The following is a 22,707-nucleotide window of genomic DNA, read 5'->3' as shown; positions in this document are numbered from 1 at the left end:
TACCCGAGTGGCACTTGCAGAGTCATTTGCGTATGGCGATAGTCGATTTACATGGACGAACAAGGTAATACAAAATCATAGATTATCAGGTTTTTAAGTAAACTAAAGGCACATAGTTTTACAAGACTTGACAAACGCTGGCACTAGTTTGGTAGGTAAATAGGAGCTGACTGGTTCCCTTTAATGCATGCTACATAAACTTCAGTGAAAACAACGCTTTAGGCTAAGTTCATATTTGTGTTGTATAATCCGTTACTCTGATCTGTTTTTATCCTTGTTCTGATCTAAAAACAGATGTTAAAAATCCTATTGAAATCAAAATAAACGATTCAAACGGATAGCAATCCGTTTATATCTGTTTTACATTGACACCAAACATAAAAATAACCCATCTGTTAGACATCCGTTTTTTTGAACGGAGAAAACGTCCTGTACTCTGCACTTTTATCTTCGTCAAAAAAAACAGATGACTATGATTTCAATGGTATTTTTAACAGATCAGTTTTTATCCGTTATTCTGATCTAAAAACGGGTAACGGATGATACAACGCAAATGTGAACTTACTAAGCCAAAATAATGTCTCAAAACAAATACACAATTAGACCCACATAGTCCAAAATGTATATTTTGTTCATCCATAGACATGGACACCCCTTCCCACAATTACATACATAATTAAAATCTGTAATGACAGGGATAGGGAAACAGACAAGTGAGCCCTAATCTACCCGCCACTCAGTCCCTGCCTACTTGCAACGACCCGCCCTAGGCGACGGGGTACAACTGGGCGACGGTCCCTACACTCAATACGTGCACAACAGACAAGGAAACACAGAACAAAGGGTAACGGGGCAGTTTCCCACGGCAGCACCGTGAGCAACAAGAGTAGTAAACGAGCCGAGTAAACCAGGAGAGTACGAGGTGCCAAACGTAGAGCAGGAGAGTAGTGAACAAGCCGAGTCAAACCAGGAGTGAACGAGGTACCAAACGCAGAGCAGGAGAGTAGTCAGTAAGCCAGGGTCAATACGAAGCAGGGACAAGTAGTTCAAGAAGCTGCAGCAGGGCCAGGAAACCAACAGAGAAGAATCACAAGCAAGGAGGAACAGGAAAGGCAGGTATAAATAGACAGAGGGCGGGAGCTAGCTCCGTCTGGCCAGGCTGTGATAGGCTCTCCCACTCCTAAGCCTGCCATCCTGAGTGGTGAAAGATGGAGTCAGTCTCACAGACATAGAAGCAGGTGCAGACTGATTACCTATGGTCGTGGATACAGAAGCTGTGCCTGGCAGATCCTTAACAAAATCATAGGCTCCATTGAGACCATCAAAAAATACCAGCGACTAGAATGTATACGTAATCCAATATTACAGGCTGTGGTTACTCATATAACAGAGAAAGCGTGTCTAGATATACCACAATATATTCCACATAAACCCTGGTTGCTTTTTAGGCGGTAACTAAGAAAATATCCAAAACAAAGCTCAGTAGAAAAAGAGAAGTTCATTACCTGTTGCTGGCATGATGGAAAACTCATAAGAGACACCTCGATGCGCGTTTCGCACCCTTCGTACATATTTTTCAGTAGATAAAACATTGAAATGATAGTATTGTGTCCATTCTTTTCTAGACCTAAGAATGCACACCTTCCTGCCACAGCCAATATGAATATATGTATCTATGGCCTGTACATTTGCATTTCACTAAGTCCACACCCTTATTTTTAATAGATATAGACCGTGGCCAGGTATTCATAGGTCATGTTTGTGGAGTTTCTCTACTGCATATTTTTAGAAGTATCCACGTTACATACAGTATGAGTGTATTTGAGAACCTACTGCTACTTTTTTGCCAACACGCACTATCACTAGTGGATTGGTTTTTGTTTTTTTTTTACAATTTATTGCAATAGAGATTGGATATTAAAAAGAAAGATGTGTAGGAAAGTTCATATGCATTTTTGCATACGTTAACCGAGTAGATCTCATCATAGGAAATCAGAAAAATCATTCCTTTGCTCCTATTTTCATGATAAATCCGGGTCCTCACACAGACCATTTACATGAGATCATGTGTCATCTGAAAGTAAAGCATATAGGTGTATACATGTGTAAAATAATAAAGTGTAACTATTGTTTCTACAAAATGATGCGCTGACTCAATTTCTAGTATATTTAAAGAAGTCATTTTTCTGTTACTGAACTCCAAATCCCTTGCTGCCAGCCATACAACCATAGAGTTAAATTACAAAATTGGGAGCTTTAACCACTATAAAAATAAATAGTTACATTTGTTACCACTGAATTTTAGACCTATTTAGAAAAGAACTAAGCCATAGTTACACTTTAAGCTATAACATTTTCATCATTGCATTGATATCAGAAATGTGTATATATCGACTCCCGCAACCTTTATTAATAGATAAAGCAGGAATTTATTCAGAATGTAGACATAAAGGGGTGTTCCACATTTAATATTAATGACTTATTCCTTGCCCCATTTCTGCCATGGGAGGTGGAGGCTGCACCCCAACAGATAGTGGAGAGGTGGCTGAACATGTGGGTGGCTCTCCATTCCATGGCTCGGATTTCAGCTTTCTGTAATTCCTGCTGGCTTAAATGTAAAGATCAGCGCACATGTACAGCTAGCTACCTCTCTATTTATTTTCTGCATGGATGTGGGGGTCTCTTCACCTCTGAGACCACTGCCTCTTAGACATTTGTGGCGTGTGTGGGATACTCTCTTTAACATGCTGCTTAGACGGAAAGATGGAGAGCTAGATCGGCTGAGATTGGAAATGTCAGAAATATGTTGATTTAATCTGACGTAATGGTAGAAAGTTATTTTTGTATGTCTAGCATACATGCCAGATATTCCTGAATAGTTTGTATTCATTGCCACAAATGACAGTATACTGCTTTTCTTTACAGACTGCGCTCCGGGCATCTGTGTAAGGCTGTGTTCAGATCTGCGTTAGAGGTTTTATTAGGAGCCTCCATAGCAGATTCCACCAAAAATGGCAGATAAAATAGGTCAGCATGCAGCACTATTTTTTTCCCGTAAAATCAGAAGAAGCGCATTAAAGTCGGGGGGGGGGGCGGCGTTGGCGTCTGTCATGTAACTCATCCAGCACTGCCTTTTTTATTCATTTTACTTAATTTTTTCCTGTACCTATAATGGTACAGAAATACCAATGCAGATGTGAATATAGCCTAACTACTTAATGCAAAATGCCCCCATAAAATTATTTCGTACAGGTGGGGTGCGTTCTTCTAAAACTTCACATTGAACTTGTTCTATTTTTGTTTTTCTTTCAGAATTCGTCCTCAACTTGCCAAAGAAAAAATTGAAGGGTGTCATATTTGCACTTCGGTGACCCCTGGCGAACCCCAAGTGTTCCTAGGAAAGGATAAGGCATTCACATTTGACTATGTCTTTGACATTAATTCCATACAAGATGAAATCTACCTGGAGTCTACAGAGAAACTTATTGAAGGCTGTTTTGAAGGATACAATGCCACAGTCTTTGCTTATGGTCAAGTAAGATTGCTAGCATTCGTGTCAATTTATATTCTTTGTTATTGTACACATTATTAGATATGTGTCTGTGTCCCTGAGAGGTTTCATCTGCACTGTATTGTTGCCTTATTTCTACTTTGTTCCTTTTATTTTCATGACCTTTCTTCTCTATGCCGCATATGGAAATAAGAACGAAAAGCACGGCGCCACATAGTGCAGGTCAATCAGGTTAAGTAAGCTACCGGCAGTGACATACCATGCTCAACCAGGTATTACTTGGAAATAGTATTGGAAAGATAATCTTTAGGGTATTCCCCAAGTGCTGCTGCCAAGATCCAAACCGGTTAACCATACGGTCACCGCTTGAGGAGATAATTGAAGAAAAGTGAAAAAGGGAGGATCTTGTAAGGCGCTGCTACGTGGCTGTTGGAAAATACTGGCAATGGTAAACAAAATAATAAGAAAAATATCTATTTATTATAAACAATGGTGGCTATGCGTTTCAACGCTGTACCAGCGTCTTCCTCAGGCCTCAGGTTGAAACGCGTAGCCACCATTGTTTATAATAGATAGATATTTTTCTTATTATTTAGTTTTAGCATTGCCAGTATTTTCCAACAGCCATGTAGCAGCGCCTTACAAGATCCTCCCTTTTTCACTTCATCTATGCCGCTTATGACGCTGTAAGCTCTGAGCTCAGTTCTTGTTCTATGTGATGCATACACTTTCTCTAACAAATTATGGGATTGTTCCTATAAATGGGAATAATGGGGATAACCAAACAGGTGTACGCCACTAATAAATGCTGAAAATCAATGGACGAAAAGGATGAGAAAGGACACCGCATGTGGTTATATATGGCAAAATGAAATTATTTTTTTTTACTCTACTCTTCCATTCTCTGATTTCTCTAGTCTGTATGTAAATATTTCTTATGCTTCCCTCACACTGACATGGATGCACCAGCTGTGATTTCTGTGAGAGTCAGTCAGGTTTTGGAAAATCTTTGCCAGGTCTAAGGGCCCTTTTACACCGGCCAATTATCGGGCAAACGAGCGTTCACAGAATGCTCGTTCCCGATAGTTTCTCTGTGTAAACAGGGCAACGATCAGCCGATGAACGAGCAATCCGCTCATTCATCGGCTGATTGTACCGTGTTAAATGCCTTAAATATTATCGCTGTCGATTTTATTATGAGATGTCTCGTTGGTCGGCGCTTCTTTACACGGCCAATGTCGGGCCATGTAAAAGTACCCTAAGAGACTGCTCCAAAATGTAAGAGCTGTAGAGTAGAACTGGGTCCACGCTGCAACCATGGATGTTCAAACCTCTTGCTTGACTTGAGGTTTTGCCACTCCAGTAATCAGACTAGAGATCCCCTTGGTAGTTAGAGCAGTTTTCACTTTTCCCCCCTATAAATTATGTCACCAATCATCAGTATAGGCTCCCTACTTCCTCAATATTCACAGCAGCCCCCCCTCCCCCAGTAGTCACAGTTAGACTTCTTAGTGACCACAGCTGGCCTTCACCCAACCCAAACTCCCTCCCAGTAGTTACCACAAGGTCTCCATCAGCCTGTCCTGCCATGTACTCACCTACCACATTGCTGCAATGCATCATCTTCCAGCAGAAAGCTACATATGAGCAATCTGTTACCGGCCGCTGTATGTAGCTCCCTGCATTAGACCCTGCTAACAGAAACCGATGCAGGAGGAACACACAGGGTTGTCATTATCTAACAACCACTGTGTGCTTCTTCTGCCTGGCAAGAGTGGTTTTTTAGGGTTTTTAGCTGCTTTCACCAGGATAGATGGATCTTGATGCTGTCAGTGACCGCATTCAGCTCCATAAACAATGCATTCCACTATAGGTATGAAAGGACATCTATGTATGTATGTACCGTATTTTTCGGACTATAAGACGCACCTGACTATAAGATGCAACCAGGTTTTAGACAACAGATAATAGGAATTTTTTTTATATTTTTCTACTTTTACAAAAAACTATTTGTTAAAAATAATGGTTCTGTTTCAGCACATTCTGAGAGCTATAACTTTTTATATTTTTTTAATTGATTGAGCGGTGTGAGGGCTTATTTTTTACAGGGACGAGCTGTAGCTTTTATTGGCACTTTTTTTAGTACATATGATATTTTTATCACTTTATTTAATTTTTTTGCGTTAAGGTGACTAAAAAAACAACGATTCCGGGGTTTTACTTTTTTTTCTAACCGTGTTCACCGTGCGAGTGAAATAATAGTTCAGACTTTTATGGACGCAGCAATACCAATTTTTTTTTTACTGTTTTTTTTTAATTTTGATTGTTATTGTGCTTGGGGAAAAATGTTATTAGTTCCCCTAGGGGACTTGATAAGCGATCGTTAGATGTGTGTATGTATGTATGTATATATATATGTATGTGTGTGTATGTATGTATGTATGTATGTATTTCCAAGGGCTCTTAGCCTGAGCCTAGGAGGATTTGCACCCACCACTGGAGCTGTTCTGCTTTCCTATTTCTTATATATATATATATATATATATATATATATATATATATATATATATATATATATATATATATATTATACAGTGAAGGAAATAAGTATTTGATCCCTTGCTGATTTTGTAAGTTTGCCCACTGTCAAAGTCATGAACAGTCTAGAATTTTTAGGCTAGGTTAATTTTACCAGTGAGAGATAGATTATATTTAAAAAAAAAACTGAAAATCACATAGTCCAAATTATATATATTTATTTGCATTTTGCACAGAGAAATAAGTATTTGATCCCTTTGGCAAACAAGACTTAATACTTGGTGGCAAAACCCTTTTTGGCAAGCACAGCAGTCAGACCTTTTTTGTAGTTGATGATGAGGTTTGCACATATGTTAGATGGAATTTTGGCCCACTCCTCTTTGCAGATCATCTGTAAATCATTAAGATTTCGAGGCTGTCGCTTGGCAACTCAGACCTTCAGCTCCCTCCATAAGTTTTCGATGGGATTAAGGTCTGGAGACTGGCTAGGCCACTCCATGACCTTAATGTGCTTCTTTTCGAGCCACTCCTTTGTTGCCTTGGCTGTATGTTTTGGGTCATTGTCGTGCTGGAAGACCCAGCCACGAGCCATTTTTAATGTCCTGGTGGAGGGAAGGAGGTTGTCACTCAGGATTTGACGGTACATGGCTCCATCCATTCTCCCATTGATGCGGTGAAGTAGTCCTGTGCCCTTAGCAGAGAAACACCCCCAAAACATAAAAACATAATGTTTCCATCTCCATGCTTGACAGTGGGGACGGTGTTCTTTGGGTCATAGGCAGCATTTCTCTTCCTCCAAACACGGCGAGTTGAGTTAATGCCAAAGAGCTCAATTTTAGTCTCATCTGACCACAGCACCTTCTCCCAATCACTCTCAGAATCATCCAGATGTTCATTTGCAAACTTCAGACGGGCCTGTACATGTGCCTTCTTGAGCAGGGGGACCTTGCGGGCACTGCAGGATTTTAATCCATTACGGCGTAATGTGTTACCAATGGTTTTCTTGATGACTGTGGTCCCAGCTGCCTTGAGATCATTAACAAGTTCCCCCCGTGTAGTTTTCGGCTGAGCTCTCACCTTTCTCAGGATCAAGGATACCCCACGAGGTGAGATTTTGCATGGAGCCCCAGATCGATGTCGATTGACAGTCATTTTGTATGTCTTCCATTTTCTTACTATTGCACCAACAGTTGTCTCCTTCTCACCCAGCGTCTTACTTATGGTTTTGTAGCCCATTCCAGCCTTGTGCAGGTCTATGATCTTGTCCCTGACATCCTTAGAAAGCTCTTTGGTCTTGCCCATGTTGTAGAGGTTAGAGTCAGACTGATTAATTGAGTCTGTGGACAGGAGTCTTTTATACAGGTGACCATATAAGACAGCTGTCTTTAATGCAGGCACCAAGTTGATTTGGAGCGTGTAAGGCTGGGTTCACACGACCTATTTTCAGACGTAAACGAGGCATATTATGCCTCGTTTTACGTCTGAAAATAGGGCTACAATACGTCGGCAAACATCTGCCCATTCATTTGAATGGGTTTGCCGACGTACTGTGCAGACGACCTGTAATTTACGCGTCGTCGTTTGACAGCTGTCAAACGACGACGCGTAAAAATACAGCCTCGTCAAAAGAAGTGCAGGACACTTCTTTGGACGTTTTTGGAGCTGTTTTCTCATAGATTCCAATGAAAACAGCTCCAAAAACGGACGTAAAAAACGCTGCGAAAAACGCAGCGAAATACTTATTTCCTTCACTGTGTGTGTGTGTATATGTGTATATATATATATATATATATATATATATATAATGTCTCAAAATGTGTGTAGGAGAGCAGTCTAAAATGTTCTAAACTCAACCTAAAATAATAAACTCGCCTTTTATCCTCCCTTATTTTGTCTTTAGATGTATTTTTAATCGGTATGTTTTGTTAAGCCGGTCAGCGGCCAAGATTTCCCAAATCTGGACTGTCCCTGTACATCATGTCTTCTCTTGAATACCATACTTGCTGTTCTTGTCTTACCACTATTTGTGCACTTATGTATAATGTCTATATTGGTATGGTGTTACTGACTAATGTACCTTTTATTTAATGTTTAGACAGGATCTGGTAAGACGTACACAATGGGAACAGGGTTTGACGTAAATATAACTGAGGAAGAGCAAGGTATCATCTCCCGAGCTGTAAGACATCTTTACCGACGAATTGATGAGAGAAAGCAAGCTGCATTGGAACAGGGTTTCCCACCACCGGATTTTAAAGTGAATGCTCAATTCTTGGAGGTTTGTGTGATACATCTCTTTTTACGTTTTATCTATAGAAATAAATACATTTTAACTGTAGGTACGTGTACATGACATTCTCATGGTGTAGCATTTATGATCAGAGCAGGCTCTGAAGTACTGTAAAGCTGCCCAGAAGAATGGTCCAAATCCCCAAAAGTAATCAGAGTACTGAAGGAAAGCGCTTCCACATCTGAGGCAAAAATTCAGACTTCTTGTTAGTCTTGTCGGAACTGGACAAAACCTAATTCAACTAGATGGGCCTTGTCTACCAGGTTTTGCCTCCTATCCCTGATGCTTCCATTTTGAGCAGAATGCATGGGACTGGCTGCTGTCTCTGCATCAATGTACCTGGTATATAGTGTACACTTCCCAAAATGCAATGGAATCAGCACTGTCTAGACTTTGAGTGATAAAGGCTTTCTAGATATTGGTGTGGAAATGGGATAATACTCAGTACATGAAAGTAGAACAAAATATTTACAAAGTTGTGTGACTCCTCATGAGTTTATGTACGCAGTCAAATTTAGCTCTTTGTTATTAATAGAACATGAAATTAAAAATCACAACCAGTATGTCTATATTATATTTCCTGTTGTAATTTTTACTAAAATATCCAACACCACGCAATAGAAAAATGGCAAAATCTCTAAGCAAAAAGACAAAATGATCAAACTTTGCTGCAGGTGGAGGAAATAAATGACGTACGATCACATTATTATTTTAGTATTTTTCAATTAATACGGTTATTTTTGTGTTTTTGTTTCCTTCAGCTTTACAATGAAGAGGTACTTGATTTGTTTGACACAACACGGGACATTGATGCGAGGAACAAAAAATCGAACATAAAGATTCATGAAGATTCCAGTGGAGGAATTTATACAGTTGGCGTAACCACACGTAATGTGGCCTCTGAAGCAGAGGTGAGTGCGTTTCCATCTAGACATTGTATTGTTTGTTTAATATTATTCTACCAGTCCCTTTCACAATCACCACAAGCACGACTTCTTATAGATTATAGTCCTATGTATTGCCCATTTGCACAGTATGCACATTCTCCATATAATACTAAAACATTGGTTAGTGTAAAAGGCAACAATGAAACAGAAGCAACTAAATGGCGTTTAACATTATTTAAAGTAGTTGTCCAGAATAAAAAAAAAAAACTAAAAAAAAAACCCAATTCTCTTTATTTCCATAAACCGCACCACGTCTGTCCATGGGCTGTGTTTGGTTTCGTAGCTCATCCCCATTAAAGTAAATGGTGCTGATCTGAAACGCCTGACACCGCCATAGACATATGTGGCGCTGTTTCTGTGGCAAAATAAAAGATCTTTTTGGACCCTTTTTAATCCCTCTTAAATATTTAGAAATTCTTTTTTGCTTATCAGCTGGAATTTTGTTGTGGTAGGCACAAAATCGAAATATATGAAGAGTTGTGTATGTCCTTGAGAATATCAGTGTTTTTACAGTTAAGTAAGGGCGGATCCGATTTTGTATTTATACCGGTCTTTAACATATCCTTTGTCTTCTTTCGTAATGTGGTAGCAGAAATATAATTCTGATCCAGCATACTTCCAGCCTACACTATAAATCAACCAGTGATCTAATACCCAGCGTCACAGCAAAGATGTCATCCTCTGGCTGCAGCAATCAATAGGGTGCGGCTGCAGATCTGTGGAACGGACTGCGACATGCGCTGTATACCCATTATATAATCATGTGCAGCAGGTTTCTCTTTATTCAGCCGTGAATCATAAATTGTTTATTGGAAAACTGCTGCAAGACCAAATATAAAACCACTCTAATAGTATGTCTCTACACTCAGCAGGTGACCTATTTCTTTGTGCCTTCTAGTCTGGCATACTGGTGTACATTCATATCTAGAGCAGTACACCTAGTAAAAATCATTCACATTTTTCTGTACGTATGGCTAACATAAATTACTAATGTTTATTTCCTAAAAGACTTTTTAGTACAGTTACAAAAAAAAAAAAATTAACCCTGCTGACCCCAAGACTTTAAAGTAGCATCTGGCTGCAGCCTTCTAGGGCAAAATAAATGCCACTGAAAACACAAGTAAATGCAGTGTGTGAATTAAGCCTTAAAGCTTAAGCCTGTAGTGGATCATAAAGAGAGAATCTGTTTCCGAGCATCTTTTCATTTTCTGTGCACGAATGGGACAACGCTGCAATATCATGCACAGTCACGATTGTTTTTTTAACAATTATGTTCCTTGTAAAAGTAGTAAAATATATAAAAAAAAAGACAAATTGGGTATCGCTGTAATCATATCGACCCACAGAATAAATGTAACCTGTTTTTACTGCACGGTGAACGCTCTAAAAACAAAACCCAAACAATGGAGCAATGAATGTGTTTTTTCCCATTTTACCCTACAAAGAAATATTTTCCAGTGTACAAGTACATGATATGGTACAATAAATGGGGCAGTAAAAAACTACAACTTGTCCTGCAAAAAACAAGCCCCCGTATGGCTACATCGATGGAAAAATAAAAAAATTCTGGCTTTTGGAAGGTGGGGTGGGAAAAACGAAAGTGAAAATCCAAAAAATGGCTGCGGCGGGAAAGGGTTGATAAACTAAAAAGTTGGTTGTCTTCTAGCTGTAAAATGTAGATCTCACCAGTCTATATGTCTTGGTAAGAAGCACGATATATCTGGGGTTTTAACAAACCGGATTGCTTATATATATTGCTATTAACTCTTTTTTTTTTTCCTTTAGATGATTCAGTGTTTGAAGTTGGGTGCCTTATCTAGAACTACTGCCAGTACGCAAATGAATGTGCAAAGTTCTCGTTCACACGCCATATTTACAATAAATCTATGTCAAAGCCGAGTTTGTCCAAAACTTGATACAGTATGTATAATCTGTTCCTGTAGCCAAAATACATGTACTATTTTTTATTTTATGGACTCGACCATAAACACATATTATGACATGATCGCTCTGATCTTACATAATGTCTTCTGTGCCTGCTTCTGAAACGATCATTCCTGTCGATTTATTCCACCTTGTTATGCTTACAGACCTGCACATAAAACAATTGTTAACCGATATCTGTAATGACCATTGATCTATTATTTAGGTTAATACGAATTCCTTTATTTTTATTTTTTTTTATGGAATAATCTCAATTCTTCTTTCTTTATTATATTCAGACGGCTGTGTGTCGACAGTATTTCCTGGACCGACCACAGTTCAGGGAGCCGGGCTCCTAGCATCACAGTTCTCTCTAATGCTAGGAGTCACTGCCTCCCCGCGGGAATACTGTACCATACGGTAATCATGTTTTCCGTACGGGTCAGTATTTCCGTGGGGAGGCAGGGACTCCTAGCATTATAGATAACTGTGATGCTAGGAGCCCGGCTCCCTGAACTGGTTTGGTCTGGGAAATACGACCAACACGCGGTGCATATATCACTCGCCGAACACGGCTGTTTGAAAAAGGCCTAACGCGTAACGATTTTTGACAACTTGTGTGGTTATTAAGGAAGGATAGACTCTGATCACATATACATCGCAGAGTCCGTCATTTTTGCCTGATACCATGACCGAAAACCTGGCAGAACCAATTTTAAACTCAATGGATTTAGTTGGTCGCCATTGGAGTCCGTTATACAATGAATCTGGTGCTTCCATTTCTCTCGATATTCTGTTCCTATGACGGAACAGAATAACGGAAAACCTAGCGCGGTGTGTACATAGCCGAAGTCATAAGAAACTGTAAACAAATAATCTTTCTTTGTTTTGTATTGATACTGAATATTTTCTCAAAGCTTTTTCCTACCTTTTATTTACAGGAGAATGACTTGGATAATAGGATAACGTCTGAGTCTACACAAATGAACGAGTTTGAAACCCTGACTGCCAAGTTCCATTTTGTAGATTTGGCTGGCTCAGAGCGACTTAAACGTACAGGAGCTACAGGAGACAGAGCTAAAGAAGGAATTTCTATCAACTGTGGTCTAGTAAGATTAAGGGCTTATTTCACAATAGACTACTGTATAATTACCTTCCCTGCTATTGAATTCACTAATCCTTAGGTTAAAAAAAAAAAAAAAAGATACAGCAAGAAATGGTTGTTCAGCTTTAGGACACTGACAAAAAGGGCATCGGTTTAAAGGGGTTGTCCAGTTTTAGCAAACAAATGTTATTTTGTATAATTAAAAGTTATACAATTTTCCAATATACTTTCTGTATTTCTCACAGTTTTCAAGATCTACTTGTTGTCATTCAGTATGATCCTTCATTGTTTATTTCCAGAAGATCAGTCCTGGTCATGTGGTGGACACACAGGTGCACGGCTTGTTACAAGACACAGCTCTGATAACTACTATGTAAGCAGTCCTTCATCTCTGATCATCACATGACCAGGACAGATTTTTTTTTTGCTCGAAGTAAACAATGTGAGAGTTTATTGAATGACTGCAATCGGAGATGTTGAAAACCATAAGAAATGGATACAGAGTATATATTGGAAAATTGTATTACTTTTCGTTCTACAAAGAATAACATTTAGTTTCTGGAACCGGACAACCACTATAATCACTAATATACATGTTTAAATGAGTCTGTGAATAAATCAGGCCAAGCAGCAGCTTAATAGCTTCTCTTCTTTCACCAGAACCCTAAATAAATCTGTCCTTACCTGCTATAACCATGTTTGTGAGACCATTTAGCTATACACTGCTTAGCAATACACAGGAAATTCTACATTTTGGAGTAGGACAGGGAAATAGACACTAATAGTTCTGTATAATTGAGGACAAAGACTACAATTGGACGTTCAGACTTTTTTTTTTCCAGAATGTATGTTCATGTGTGTTAAACATTTTAACGTATTAATATAGCATTAATGAGTTGTATAACTTTTATATTGCATTACGTATCTTGTAATGATTTGATAGCCAATATCTCCCAGCATTCGTTTCTGGCTAAATGTCTGCACAAAGTGACATTCTGGGAAGTGTAGTCTTACACCTGGCACATTTATGGTGTGGGAAAGACTAACTGTGCCACTGCATTTTTAGAGCTCGGCTAAGCTGTTAGAAATGTGTCTGACAACTTCGTTGTTGACAGTTTGCAATAGCAACCAGCAGAACTGTATATTCAGCTCTGGACTATAAAGAAACAAGGTGCGTACAGCTAATTTGCTGTAGTTAGCCTACAGGGCGTGGACTAAACTGGGGCTGCATACTGCTGATTGGTCAGCATCAGATGCAGAGAAGTTACTCCGCCCCCGTTGACTGACTACAGCAAATTAGCATATAGAGAGCAAACACAACAGTGGGCTATGTTTCAGGAATGGTGGAAGGGGCCCAGGAAAATAAAAAGAAACAGCGCTGGAATCAGGGAGAGCGCACTATTCAGGTCAGTTAACCAGTTCAACTTCTATGACCTAGTGACAAAGTTTTATCAGCAGTTCCCTACAACTCTTTAATTAGCAGAATCTCTCCCTCTGCAAACTAACCTAGAGCAGGGAAAATTGTCAACTACTATTGCTTTGTCCCGAGAGAGATGTGATTTGAATTAATTTAATTGTACATTTTGAAAACAGGAATTTTTATGAATTCTCTAATAGGAGTTCTATTTTATTTTAAAGCTGGCCCTTGGAAACGTGATCAGTGCTTTAGGAGACAAAAGTAAGAAATCCACACATGTGCCTTATAGGGATTCCAAACTGACAAGGCTGCTCCAAGACTCCCTTGGTGGTAATAGGTAGGATCTATATATATCTATATTTTACAACCTTTATTTGCTCTCAAAGAACATGTTTCAATTTGTGTCTCCTAAGTTTTCTTCTAGGGCCTTTTTAAGTTTATGTACATTGACAGTTTTATTGCTTTCTTGCTTACATATAGTAAGGCAGATACAGTGCCTTGCAAAATAATTCACCCCTCTTGGTGTTTTGTTGAATTTAAATGGCTTTTTGGGGGTTTGCACCATTTGATTTACACAACATGCCTACCATTCTGAAGATGCAAAATATTTTTTTTTTGACACAAACAATAATTTAGGCCTCATTCACACGACAGGGTCCGAGTGTTGGCCGGGAAAATCGGCCGTTTTTGGCCGATTTTCCCGGCCGGTTTGCATCCGTTTTGCATCCGTTCCGATTCCGTTCCGGGCCGAGTTGCCGTTTTTACCGGCCGATTTGGACCCGATTTGAATCCGTTTTTTTCCCTGTCCGTTTTAAAATAGGATGAATTTCTTTTAAAATTTGTTGCCACACACAGCCCTTTGTAGATAATGCCACAGCCCCCCTGGTAGGTAATGCCACCCAGCCCCCTGTAGGTGATGCCACCCAGCCCCCTGTAGGTGATGCCACACAGCCCCCTGTAGGCGATGCCACACAGCCCCCTGCAGGCAATGCCACCCAGCCCCCTGTAGGTAATGCCACCCAGTCCCCTGTAGGTAATGCCACCAAGTCCCCTGTAGGTAATGCCACCAAGTCCCCTGTAGGTAATGCCACCAAGTCCCCTGTAGGCGATGCCACCAAGCCCCCTGTAGGCGATGCCACCCAGCCTCCTGTAGGCGATGCCACCCAGCCCCCTGTAGGCGATGCCACCCAGCCCCCTGTAGGCGATGCCACCCAGCCCCCTGTAGGCGATGCCACCCAGCCCCCTGTAGGCGATGCCACCCAGCCCCCTGTAGGCGATGCCACACAGCCCCCTGTAGGCGATGCCACCCTGCCACCTGTAGGCGATGCCACCCTGCCCCCTGTAGGCGATGCCACCCTGCCCCCTGTAGGTGATGCCACACAGTCCCCTGTAGGTTACACCCATCCCCCCCCCCCTTTCCAGGAGAAGTCACTGACTTCAATGTCCATATATGGACAGTGTAGTCACTGACTTCTCCTGAAGAGGAATTCCCTGCCACAGGTCGGGAATTCCGCTTCAGAAGTGAGTGACGTCACTGTGTCCATATATGGACAGTGTAGTCACTCACTTCTCCTGTAGCGGAATCCCCGGCCATAGAGTCGGGGATTCCGCTGCAGAAGTGAGTCACTTCGCTGTGTCCATATATGGATAGTGTAGTCACTCACTTCTCCTGTAGCGGCATCCCCGGCCATAGAGTCGGGGATTCCGCTGCAGAAGTGTGTGACTTCGCTGTGTCCATATATGGACAGTGTAGTCACGCACTTCTCCTGTAGCGGAATCCCCAATCCCCAGCCGGGGATTGGGGATTCCGACTCCTACAGCGAGCAATAAAAGATCCTCCTCCTCACATGCACTCTGCACTGTGAGGAGGAGGAGAGAGAGTGCGCGAGCGACGGTAGACCCGGCCATCACTCGGGACACATTCCGGTGATGGCCGTGTATTACCCGGCCCCATAGACTTCTATGGGAGCCGGGCACCCGGCTGAAAATAGAGCATGTCCTATTTTTTGACGGGCGGTTTTCCCGGCCGTCAAAAAATCGGTAGTGTGAATAGCCCCATTAGGGGTCTATTATTCCTAATGCAGCCGGGTGCCGGCCGATTTATGAACGGCCAGCACCCGGCCGGGAATCCCTGTCGTGTGAATCCCGCCTAAGGCTTGAGAAAGACCCTTCAACTCACTGCGGGTCAAAACGTTGCCTGTTTGTCAGAAGATGTTTTGACAATAAAACCTTTTTTGAAGATTTGGAGACATGTGCTGTTGTCCTACTGCTTTGTTGGAACAAACCATAATTAAGACACGAAACAGAGAACTTTACTGTGCATAAGTATTCACCCCCTGAAATGTCCATTACAGATGCAAGTCTCTTGGGGTACGTCTCTATTACCTTAGCACATCTAGTTACTGGAATTTTTGACCATTCTTCTTGGCAAAACTGCTCCAACTCCTTCAAGTTAGATGGGTTGTGTTTGTGTCCATCATTCTTCAAGTCATGTCGCAGATTCTCAATTGGAGGTCTGGGCTTTGACTGGGCCATTGCAAGACATTTAAATGATTCCCCTTAAACCACTCCTGTGTAGCTTTAGCAGTATGTTTAGGGTCATTGTCCTGCTGGAAGGTGAATCTCCGTCCCAGTCTAAAATATCTGGCAGACTGAAACCAGGTATTCTTTAAGAATTGCCCTGTTACTGCTATCCATCTTTCTTTCAATCCTGACCAGTTTTCCAGTCCCTACTGATGAAAAGCATTCCCACAGCACGATGCTGCCACTATTATGCTTCACTGTGGGAATTGAGTTCTTGGTGTGATATAAAGTGCTGGGTTTGTGCCACACATCGCGTTTCCCATAATGGACAAAAAGTTAAAGTTCAGTCTAATCTGTCCAGAGAACCTTTTTCCATGTGTTTGGGGAAATTCGACACATACTATTCGGCGGACCCTGAATGTATTTTCTTATGTTTTTCCTTAAGCAATGGCTTTTTTCTGGCCACTCTTCCATAAGGCTCCACTCTGTGAATTGTACGGCTTATAGTGGTCCTACAAACAGATACTTCCATCTCCGCTGTGGATCTTTGGAGCTTCTTCAGGGTTATCGTTGCTGCTTTTGTAGAATCTCTGCTTAATGCCTTGCCCGGTCTGTGAGTCTATTCACAATGAGAATATATCTTTGCATATCAGTGTTAAACTTCCATATTCTTAATAAAGCTGTAACATGAAGCTTTTAATATACTTTTGGGGATTTTATGTTCAGTTAAACATCCTTGATTTTTTTTTTTCTTGTACTAGTTTGTTCCCAAAAGTGAACTGATGTATTATGGAATACAGTGCTTATTCTTGTTAACCTTGTGACCGCAAAAGTGATGTTTTGTTTGTCATCGCGGCACATTTTAGAAGAAGATAACAACAGGTTATTTTTCGTTTTTGTTTTTCATAGCCAAACTGTGATGATCGCATGTGTAAGCCCTTCTGATAGAGATTTTATGGAAACGCTGAACACCCTCAAATATGCCAATAGAGCTCGAAATATCAAGAACAAAGTGATGGTTAACCAGGACCGAACAAGTCAACAGATCAATTCACTTCGAAATGAAATAACAAGACTTCAGTTGGAACTGATGGAGTATAAAACGGTAGGATGGGAAAATGAGTTCTAGTTTTCAGGGTGGCTCTTAAGGCAAATACATTACCAAAATATTACCATTTTGCTTCTTTGCATATGTTTAATAGTATTCTGATTATGTAAGCATGAGGTTCTGCTTATCCACAATATTCAATGGGTACATCCGTGTGTAAATATGAACCTCTTCTCAGATTGTCATGTACCTGTATCATGTCCACGAGCCCAGCTCTGAGGGAGTGGTTGAGATTGAGAACGGTTATACCAGTCATAAAACCCTTCCAGCACCGTGTACACTACTGAGGGGGCTCTCTTTGAATAGTGATCATTGCTCCACCATTCTGTCTGCCAGGGTCGGCGATCATACAATGGCAAACAGTGGGCCTAACAAAGACTGCCAGGTCTGTGCAGTGATGCTAGATATGCTTATAGCAGGCTGCCCATCCATTATATATGGACACACAGTAATTTAATGTCATACAGCCGTATAAAAATAAATACTGTATTAAAAATAAATATATGATGGCTTTAAAAAATCTCAAATCATCCTGCAAAAAAACAAGCCCTCAAATAGCAGCATAGTCCTACATATATACAAGTTATGGCTGATTGAATGCTGGCAAAGACTTCAATATTCCTGCAGTCCTTGACACAAAAATGGGTTTGGTCCTTAATGAGTTAATGCACTCATACATTACATAAAATGATATATTTATGACGTGTCAGAATAATCTCCATAAATGTTCAATATGATCACTTGAATATAAAACGTGGGTATGTAACATTGATCTCTTATATGTCGTGAATATCCTTGCAGAAAATGCTATTTTGCCTGATCTTTTGTTTTCTCGATAGGGTAAAAGAATAATTGATGAAGAAGGAGTTGAGGGCATCAATGACATGTTCCACGAGAATGCAATGTTACAGACCGAAAACAACAATCTACGCATGAGAGTTAAGGCTATGCAAGAAACGATTGATGCTTTAAGAACCAGAATTACGCAGCTCATGAGTGACCAGGCCAATCAAGTCCTTGCTAGAGCAGGTGCAGTAATATTTTCTGTATTTAGTTTTTCCATCATTTATATAAGGCAGTTTTGATATAAGTGTTGTTTTATTTGTAGTCCCATTGTTTCAGAACGCAGATGGTTTCCCAGTTTGTATCTTGTGCCATATGAGTATGTTTATTTGCAACGACCATTTAACTACCTTTTTGATTCGTGATCCGTGTCCTGGAATATGTACTGTTTTCTCTCCGGTAAATATATGGAAGGGCAGTATCTGTCTTTTTATGTATTAGAACTGAATTGTTCACCTAGAGAGTACTGTTACTCTTTGTAAACGCCTTTATGATTGAGACTATATAAGCATATAGACAATGGAAAGCAGTTCTTACAGGGAAACCTATAGAGCGCTTTGTTCCTTCGTCTTGTCTTGCATCCTCATTTTCTCTTGTGGCTCTTTAAGACATTACCCCTGATTCACATACATATAGATGATTACTTGCCGATGACCGCTTCACATCCATATAGATGCTTACTTGCCGATGACTGCTTCACATCCATATAGATGCTTACTTGCCGATGACTGCTTCACATCCATATAGATGCTTACTTGCCGATGACTACTTCACATCCATATAGATGCTTACTTGCCGATGACTGCTTCACATCCATATAGATGCTTACTTGCCGATGACCGCTTCACATCCATATAGATGCTTACTTGCCGATGACTGCTTCACATCCATATAGATGCTTACTTGCTGATGACCACTTCACATCCATATAGATGCTTACTTGCCGATGACCGCTTCACATCCATATAGATGCTTACTTGCCGATGACGGAAACTTCGAAACGGAAGTGGCAGACCCCTAACAGATCCCATGGACTAATTGGTTCCATCAGGTTTCTGCTATTTTACCAGAAAAACGGAGCCTCCGATTCAGTTGTGAACGCAGCCTTAGTTTGCTATATTTTGACACATATTGTTACATTTCTTTTAATAACGAACCTACAGTATATTATTCCAGTTTAATGGTTTTTATGTTCAACTTCATATTTTTGTACAGTATTTGTTCATAAAAATGTAAAAAATTCTATGAAGATTAATATGACCCTGTGACAGACCTCTAGATTTTCATAAACGTCACATGGTACTTTTATAGGCAAGTCAAGTTTCTGCTTTTCTCTGCCTGAGGTGTTAGACAGTTGGCAATCTGTGAGTAGATATCTTTGCAGAGCGACATCCCTTCACTTCTGGGTATGTTGTTTCCCTGACGAATTCCAGGAGGCGGATGACAAGTTAAACGATCTCCCCTTTTTGCATTTAGATAGACAGCAGATTTGAGCGATCCACAGCTGAGTGAGGCCTCATGCAGACGGCTGTACCTGTAATTACGGGCACGGCCGGTCGCTGGTGGCCGCAAACAGCCACGCACTTGTTCGGCCCGTGCTCGCATATAAATTATGGGAGCACGGTCCATAAAAAGCAAAAGATAGGACATGTCCTATATTTTGCTGAGGCTTTCTTTTTTTAAAAGGTTTTATTTATTACATTTTCAAGTACAATAGTACTAGTAAATACAAGCACAACATAATTACCAACCAAAAACTAGTTGGCAACAACAAGGCACCATGGTATATAAGATAGTAACCATTCAGAGAAAGCTGTCGAAAAAGGAAGGAGTATCACAACACAGTATATACTTTGCTGTTAATCAGGATAAGAATAAGTGACAGTCATTGCCTAATAACAACTAAAAGAACACACATGCATACACCATTCAACCAAGCGCTCCATTAATCCCACATGGCTCCCATTCCAGCCAGTAAGGCAAACAAAAATTAGATGGCAGTGTCCGAGGTCTCCAACCACCTAGACCAGATCCTCCCAAATTTGTCAGGGCATCTCCTATTGAGATACAGTTTTTGATACATAGGTACATATTTATTTACTAATTGTATCCAGTGCTCCAGACTCGGACACGTCGTGGCTTTCCATGCCATAATCAGAACCTTACTAGCACAAAACAAAGCGAAGCTGAAAAATATTTTATCATAATAGCCCTGTACATTCATAATGCCCAAGAGGCACACTCAAGGGGCGAGGAGCCGAGGAAATTCAAATGTATCATGAAGGAACTCCACTACCACAGACCAAAATGGCAAAATCGTAGGACATAACCATATACAATGGAGGTATGTGCTGACGGCAGATTGAAACCTAAAGCAGCTATCCGACATGGAGGCCCCAATTCATTGAAGTCTGACCGGGGTATAGTATATCCGGTGTATAAATCGTGACTGTATTCGGAAATCCCTTGCACTAATATCTGAGTCAAGGAATGAGAGCTTCACCTCCCTCCACTCCTCCTCCGCCAAGTCAGGAATATCTCTCCTCCACCCCGCAAATGCCCTATCAAATGGACTTTTTATAGTAGACAGCAACAAGGCATACGTCTTGGGAAGGTCCGGGGTGCCGAGCAGGTCCTCCACTTTAGAGAAGCCCAAAGAAGGTGCTGTAGAGCCAAACTGTGCAGCGCAGGCATGTCGTAATTGGAGATAGTGAAAAAATGACGTTCTCGAGACCCCAAACCTCCCCTCAAGCTCAGAAAAGGATACAAAACTACTTTCACTACAATTGACCCAGAAACCGAACCCCCACCCCAGCCCACATCATCGCCCCCGGCAGTGACACTAGGTGAGACCACCATGGATTGTTCCATAATGGGGACTTGGGGGAGTAAGAGGGACCTGCCATATCTCTTAGTAATATGTGTGCCTTCCTCCAGGCACTGGCTATACTTTGCAATGGGAGCGGCGCATGACACGGGGATTTAAACCTATATAATACGTTTGTTAGACTCTCGTAAGAAGTCATAAGTGCTCCTGCCAACGCAGTGGCCGCATTACTTAAATCTATGTCAATCCACCAGTGTGCCAGCACCAGTTGCGAAGCCAAGTAGTATAGATAAAGGTTGGGTGCTGCCATCCCCCCCATTCTTTTAGGGGCTTGTAGGAGACTAAGACTAAACTTAGGGGTGCCCCCCTGCCAGTAGAACGAGCGTAATATACCATCAGGTTGGTCAAAAAATTGTTTGGGTAATAGAATTGGACAAATATGGAGTAGATATAAAAATGTAGGAAGATATGTAATTTTAAAAATATTTATCCTGCCATATAAGGAAAGGGGAAGATTTTTCTAGGCATTTAACAGTTTTTCCGTAGAGGCTACTAACGGACTTGCGGAGGCTTTCTACGGCCTGGACACATTCCCGCAAATATACAGGAACGTGTCCGTGGTCAATAGAAATAAATGGGTCCATAATTGCGGACCGTAATTACGGTTTGCGATGACGGAGAAAATCTGGAGCAATCTGTGAGATAATCTAAACCCATATAGTGACCTCTTCTATGGAAATCAAATGGATTATTTAGGTATCCGATAATATATGCACACCTAAGTCAAGTCTTGCCATTTACAATCTACAATACTAAGGCTTTGTTCACATCTATGTTGGGACTCCGTTCATGGGTTCCGTAAGGGGAAACCAACAAACGGAATCCAAACTGAAACAAACCATTGATTTAAATGGTGTCGGACCCGGTGCAAATAGTTTCCGTTTGTCACCGTTGTTTAAAGGTTCCATCGTTTTGACGGAATCAATAGCATAGTCGACTGCGCTATTCATTCCGTTAAACCTACTGAACCCTTAAACAACGGTGACAAATGGAAACCATTTGCACCGCATCCATCACCATTGAAATCATCAATGGTGATGCAAAAGGAAACGTATGGATTCCGTTTGATTCAATTTGGATTCCGTTCATGGGTTCCCATGACGGAAAGGTCCGACGGAACCCATGAGTCCCAACGCAGATGTGAATAAAGGTCAGGAATTGTATTCTGCACACCTTGATTGTGTTCAAAAATATTTTATTTTTGAACACAATCAAGATGTACAGATTACAATTCTTGACCTACATCTGGGTTGGGACCCCATCTCGAGCACCCGAAGATACCGGTTCTGTCTGAACACAACCGCAGATGTGAATAAAGTGTTAGTCTTGTAGATTGTAAATGGCAAGACTTGACTTATGTGTGCATATATTATCGGATGTCTAAATAATCCATTTAATTTCCATAGAAAAGGTCACTATGTGGGTTAAGATTATCTCACAGATTGCTCCATGGTCATGGGTTATTATTAATATCCCCTCCCTTTTTGCTGTAAGCAATATGTTCTCCATTCATTATTTCTAAGCATTACTGATTTACATGGGTTGAGTAAAATCTAGAAGCATATTGACAAATCAAAATAACGACACTTATAAACCGCGAAGAGACACGAAGGGT

At 40.8% G+C, this 22,707-nt stretch overlaps 1 protein-coding gene across 6 annotated transcripts in view; it reads left to right on the top strand.

Annotated features, from left to right (window-relative positions):
• KIF21A (kinesin family member 21A) overlaps positions 1 to 22,707 on the top strand; it is a 183,859-nt gene that overhangs the window by 70,561 nt on the left and 90,591 nt on the right. For all 6 annotated transcript variants that reach the window (XM_075857241.1, XM_075857243.1, XM_075857240.1 and 3 more), the window contains exons 2-9: positions 3,313 to 3,535; positions 8,145 to 8,327; positions 9,101 to 9,250; positions 11,072 to 11,206; positions 12,151 to 12,318; positions 13,953 to 14,068; positions 17,164 to 17,359; positions 18,202 to 18,391. In XM_075857241.1, coding sequence (XP_075713356.1) covers positions 3,313 to 3,535; positions 8,145 to 8,327; positions 9,101 to 9,250; positions 11,072 to 11,206; positions 12,151 to 12,318; positions 13,953 to 14,068; positions 17,164 to 17,359; positions 18,202 to 18,391 — 1,361 coding nt within the window. The remainder of the gene's footprint in view (positions 1 to 3,312; positions 3,536 to 8,144; positions 8,328 to 9,100; positions 9,251 to 11,071; positions 11,207 to 12,150; positions 12,319 to 13,952; positions 14,069 to 17,163; positions 17,360 to 18,201; positions 18,392 to 22,707) is intronic.

This window comes from Rhinoderma darwinii, chromosome 3, assembly GCF_050947455.1.
Source record: "Rhinoderma darwinii isolate aRhiDar2 chromosome 3, aRhiDar2.hap1, whole genome shotgun sequence".
Classification (NCBI taxonomy): domain Eukaryota; kingdom Metazoa; phylum Chordata; class Amphibia; order Anura; family Rhinodermatidae; genus Rhinoderma; species Rhinoderma darwinii.
The sequence above is the reverse complement of the archived record's forward strand: the minus strand, read 5'-3'. Positions and strand labels throughout refer to the sequence as shown.